General features: G+C 46.8%; 1 protein-coding gene across 1 annotated transcript; it reads right to left on the bottom strand.

The window, feature by feature from the left end:
- Nucleotides 1-289: 289 nt before the first annotated feature.
- Nucleotides 290-2462, bottom strand: REG3G (regenerating family member 3 gamma). The gene is made up of 5 exons (XM_004369359.1): nt 2387-2462; nt 1702-1820; nt 1355-1492; nt 635-761; nt 290-366 (listed from the first exon to the last, which is right to left on the bottom strand). Exons 1-5 carry the CDS (start codon nt 2460-2462, stop codon nt 290-292), a joined length of 537 nt encoding a protein of 178 aa, XP_004369416.1.
- Nucleotides 2463-3874: the final 1412 nt, after the last annotated feature.

Raw genomic sequence — 3874 nt, 5'->3', positions numbered from 1 at the left:
AAAGACTAAAACCACAGTGTTTGCTCCCCAACCCACTTTCTCCTCAGGGTCTAACTATAAGACGGGAGCACACAAGTGCAGAATAAAATTTTATTATTGCTCTCTGAGGCCTCAGGCCGTGGAACAGACAAAAGATCCCGAAATGAGGGTTGCAGGGGGAGGTAAGAAAAGGGATGCTCAGAATTAGGAGGCCAGCTTGAGGGTGTGGGAGAGAATATTCCCTTCCTGGGTGGGTCTTCACACTAGGTCTCAAGTCCACAATTATCACCCAGCTCCAGCTGCTAACTTTTCACTCATCCCAGGCCTTGAACTTGCAGACATAGGGTAACCTCTGTTCACAGTTATAATCTTTCCATTTCAAGAATCCTGGAAAGGCAGAGGGGTAAGGTGTATGGTATTGGTAGAGATTGTGAACCCAGTGGGGATGGTATCCCATATTCTGGTCTAGGACTGAAAGCCTCTCCTTAATCTTCCCCAGTGCCCCACTCAGGTAAGGAGACACAAGGAAAGGAGAGATGAGAGAGGATGGGAGACAGAAAAACCAACACTAAATTTTCCAACATGGGCATTTCCTGAATGTCAGGCAATAAGGGGATGGGAAGGGAGGGAAGCAAGTGGTTCTGCTGTTTCTTACCTGTGCTTCGGGGCAGGGTCCCACAGTAGCCAGGATTTGTGATGGTAGAGGGACTTCTCTCCCAGGCAAAGTAATTCATCAAGTCAGTGCTACTCCACTCCCATCCACCTGCATTGAGTTCAGCGCCCTGTAAAGGAAGGAACCAAGTCAGGGGAATGGGCGATACAACACTGGAATGCCTGATCCTCTCTCCAGCATCCTGGAATTTGGATGGCTCTTCCAGGTGTTGCCCCAGGACTATTTCCTCTGGAAAGCTCTCCCTTAAATCTGCACTCCTTTTGGCAAATTCCAAACCCAAGGCCAATGGAACCACCCATGTTACCAGCTGAACAACACTTGGTGATGCATTTGTGATTAGCCTCTGGAACTCAAAGACAATGTCTGTTCTACAAGAGCAAAAAATATCCTTCTTTATGTAGGCTTTCCTCAGCACAATTTGCTCAGACTCCTGAGCTCAGAGAACTAAATGACAAAGCCTCATATGAGAATTGTGAGAAAAGTATAAAAGAGGCACAGTAGCTTTAGCTGTAGACCAGAACCTCCATAGAACACAGCTCCCCAGCTAGCCACAAGACCATCCCTTTCCTCCCAAATGTCCCCCAGGATCTCTGAGTTCCAGGGTTCCATTGAGTACTTCCCAGGCAGACACAAGAGACAGAGACTGAGGCTGGTGACAACAGCCATTTTAGAGATACAACAGAGGAGAGAATGCAGTCACACCATTGTGGGATCATGGAGCCCAATCCAGACATTTGCGTAGGTGGCTGAAATGCTCTTCACCAGGGAGTCCACGAAGGATGCTTCAGCCGCACTGAGCACAGACGCAAGGTGTCCTGAGGACAGCTTCTGGCAGGCTATCTGTGTGGGAAAGGAAAGACAGAGGGGGAGCTGGGACTTCACTGGGAGAGGTGCAGGAAGGAGGTAGATGGTAAGGGTGGTGTACAAGAGATGTAGGTGCACATTCTCACCACCAAGGCACCCTGGAGAATGGGAGTCTCCTCCCACCCCCAGCTCTGGTCTCCGATGTACTTTCCCTTGTGACCCCCATTCCACATCACACTACATACATCCGCATCCACCCAGGTTTTTGTCGTTACAAACAAGGCATAGCAGTAAGAACCATAAGCTTTGGAGCCTCTGGGACAGCTGATCCGGGCAGAGTGATATTTCTTTGAGGAATCTTCAGCTGTAGTGGAAGGAAAATAAAGTAGAGGAACATGGTGAGATGAAGAGTGGTGATTGAGGAGGGGAAGATGGGGAGGCTACATTGGAGAAATATCTGTGAGGCCAGTGCTTAGGGAGTGATGTCACACTCCTGACTACCTCTCACCTTTGCCAACTCTTTCAGGATTTCTTGATCTTGAAGCAGCCACTCTAAATGGTAGACCATCTCCCCTCTTTTTACCCTCCCCCCTTCTTAAATGTCCAACTCTTCCTGGATGACTAACCCTACACTGGGGCCTCTCTATAACTCATCATTGACTCTTCATACTTTATCTCTTCAACCTCTCAACACTAATTAGAGTCCATGGACAAAATGGGAAGTCATCTTATTCCACTGTTAATAAACCACTCTAATGCCTCCCACCATTGGTTAACCTGGAGGAAGTAGTAATGATAGGGAAATTGCAGACCATTTGATTATGTGGCAATATACCTCACCATTACCACATGTTTCACACAGGTGGCTTTCTTCTCTTCTTGGCCCTGAAATTCACAAGGAAGTCAGTGCTAAAGGTAGAGAAACCTCACCTTGGACCTGGGATAGGAGCATCAGACAGGAGAGCAGCATCCAGGACATGCTGGGTAGGGTCATGGGATGCAGCATCGTGTCTGTGTGTGGAGGAGGCAATCAGAGATCACTAAAGGAAGGGTGATCGGAGAGAGAGAGGGCATGCAGAGACCTTCCCATCCTACCTCTTGTCATTTCCTTTGAACCCCTAGAAATAAACTGACCTTGGTGACATCCACCCTTTTCTATAGTTCTGGAGAGAATTGAGGACTTTGCATCCTTAATGTCCCTAAGCCATCCCTTTGCTGAGTCTGAACTGCCATGGTCTATGAGGACTGGGATCCTCCTATATCTTCCCCCATAATGTGTGAGGGAAAACCCCTGTTACGTGTCTCATCTTTCTGCAGCTCTCACTTACCTGTCTCGCAGAGGTGTGGAATGGTTTGTCAGGACTGGAAAGCTTGAGCTTTTATAGGAGGACCTGAGGGAGGGCCACTGAAACAATACCAGGAATATGTAGGTGGTCCACTGGTCATGTAGAAGGACTTGGAATGGGTTCAAAGAGGTTCCTGCAATGGAAAGGAGATTCTTTCCAACAAAGGCTGAAAATTGCACAGATGTTACTTCTTTCCTGTTATCAGGCCAGCACTTTTCCAAGAACAAATGGAGTTTGAACTTTTTGCAACCTCTTCCTTGTCAGGGGCCTGTGGCGCAAAATGCAGTATTAAATTGTTAACAATAACATCCAAAGGAATAGTTCTTCTAATACATCTCTCAAGAAGTCAATTCCTCAATTTCTTTCTACCTTGTCTAGTAAGATTAAGTAAATTCTGGAATGATAAATCGGTATAGGAATTATAAGTGGCACAAATAGTTGAAGCCTAGATAGAATGGAAATTAAGATTAGGGGAGATAGTTCAGTATTGCTTCTTAAACATTAGCAGCAAGATTTCAAAAAATTCAGAGTTGACTTCCGGGCAACATGGCACTTAGTCAGAAGCACCCCACCATCCCTCCACAGCAAAGATCAGAAAAACTAAGTCAAACAGAGTCACACATCAATCCTGAAACCCTAAGCATCAAATGAAGAGATAAAGAACTCAGCGAAGCACCAAATAGAATAAAAAGCTGACCGAGAACAGAGAGCAAGGAAAGATATACGCAGAGGTCCCCTATCAGCTACCGCAACACGGATCCGCCATCTTCGACTCTTATTGGAGATCAGTGAATGGGAGATATGAGAAAGCAGCTTCACGGAGCTTCCAGCAGGAGACAGAACAACCGGCAACCAGCAATATAGGCCTTCCAATCCCCTACCCTTCTTCACCGCCACTTAGCCTCCTCTGCTTCCTGCAGCCACAGTCTCTTGGCAGGAAAGCAAGATTCCACCCACCTGCACTGGCCAGCTCCCTGAGCGGCTTTTATTGGCTAATGGTGTTGCTTTTTTCCACTTCTTTAGATTTTTTCCTTACCTCTCACCACCTTTCTCTCAAATACCTGGCTCTGTT

This window comes from Trichechus manatus, unplaced genomic scaffold (genome assembly GCF_000243295.1).
Source record: "Trichechus manatus latirostris isolate Lorelei unplaced genomic scaffold, TriManLat1.0 scaffold00004, whole genome shotgun sequence".
Taxonomy (NCBI): domain Eukaryota; kingdom Metazoa; phylum Chordata; class Mammalia; order Sirenia; family Trichechidae; genus Trichechus; species Trichechus manatus.
The sequence above is the reverse complement of the archived record's forward strand: the minus strand, read 5'-3'. Positions and strand labels throughout refer to the sequence as shown.

Excerpts from the sequence above, each read along its gene's own strand:
- REG3G (XM_004369359.1), bottom strand. The coding sequence starts at position 2,462 with ATGCTGCATCCCATGACCCTACCCAGCATGTCCTGGATGCTGCTCTCC. Across the intron at positions 1,493-1,701 it reads AAACCTGGGTGGATGCGGAT|ATAGCCTGCCAGAAGCTGTC; the intron begins GTATGTAGTGTG and ends TTTCCCACACAG. Across the intron at positions 762-1,354 it reads GGCTCCATGATCCCACAATG|GGCGCTGAACTCAATGCAGG; the intron begins GTGTGACTGCAT and ends CTTCCTTTACAG.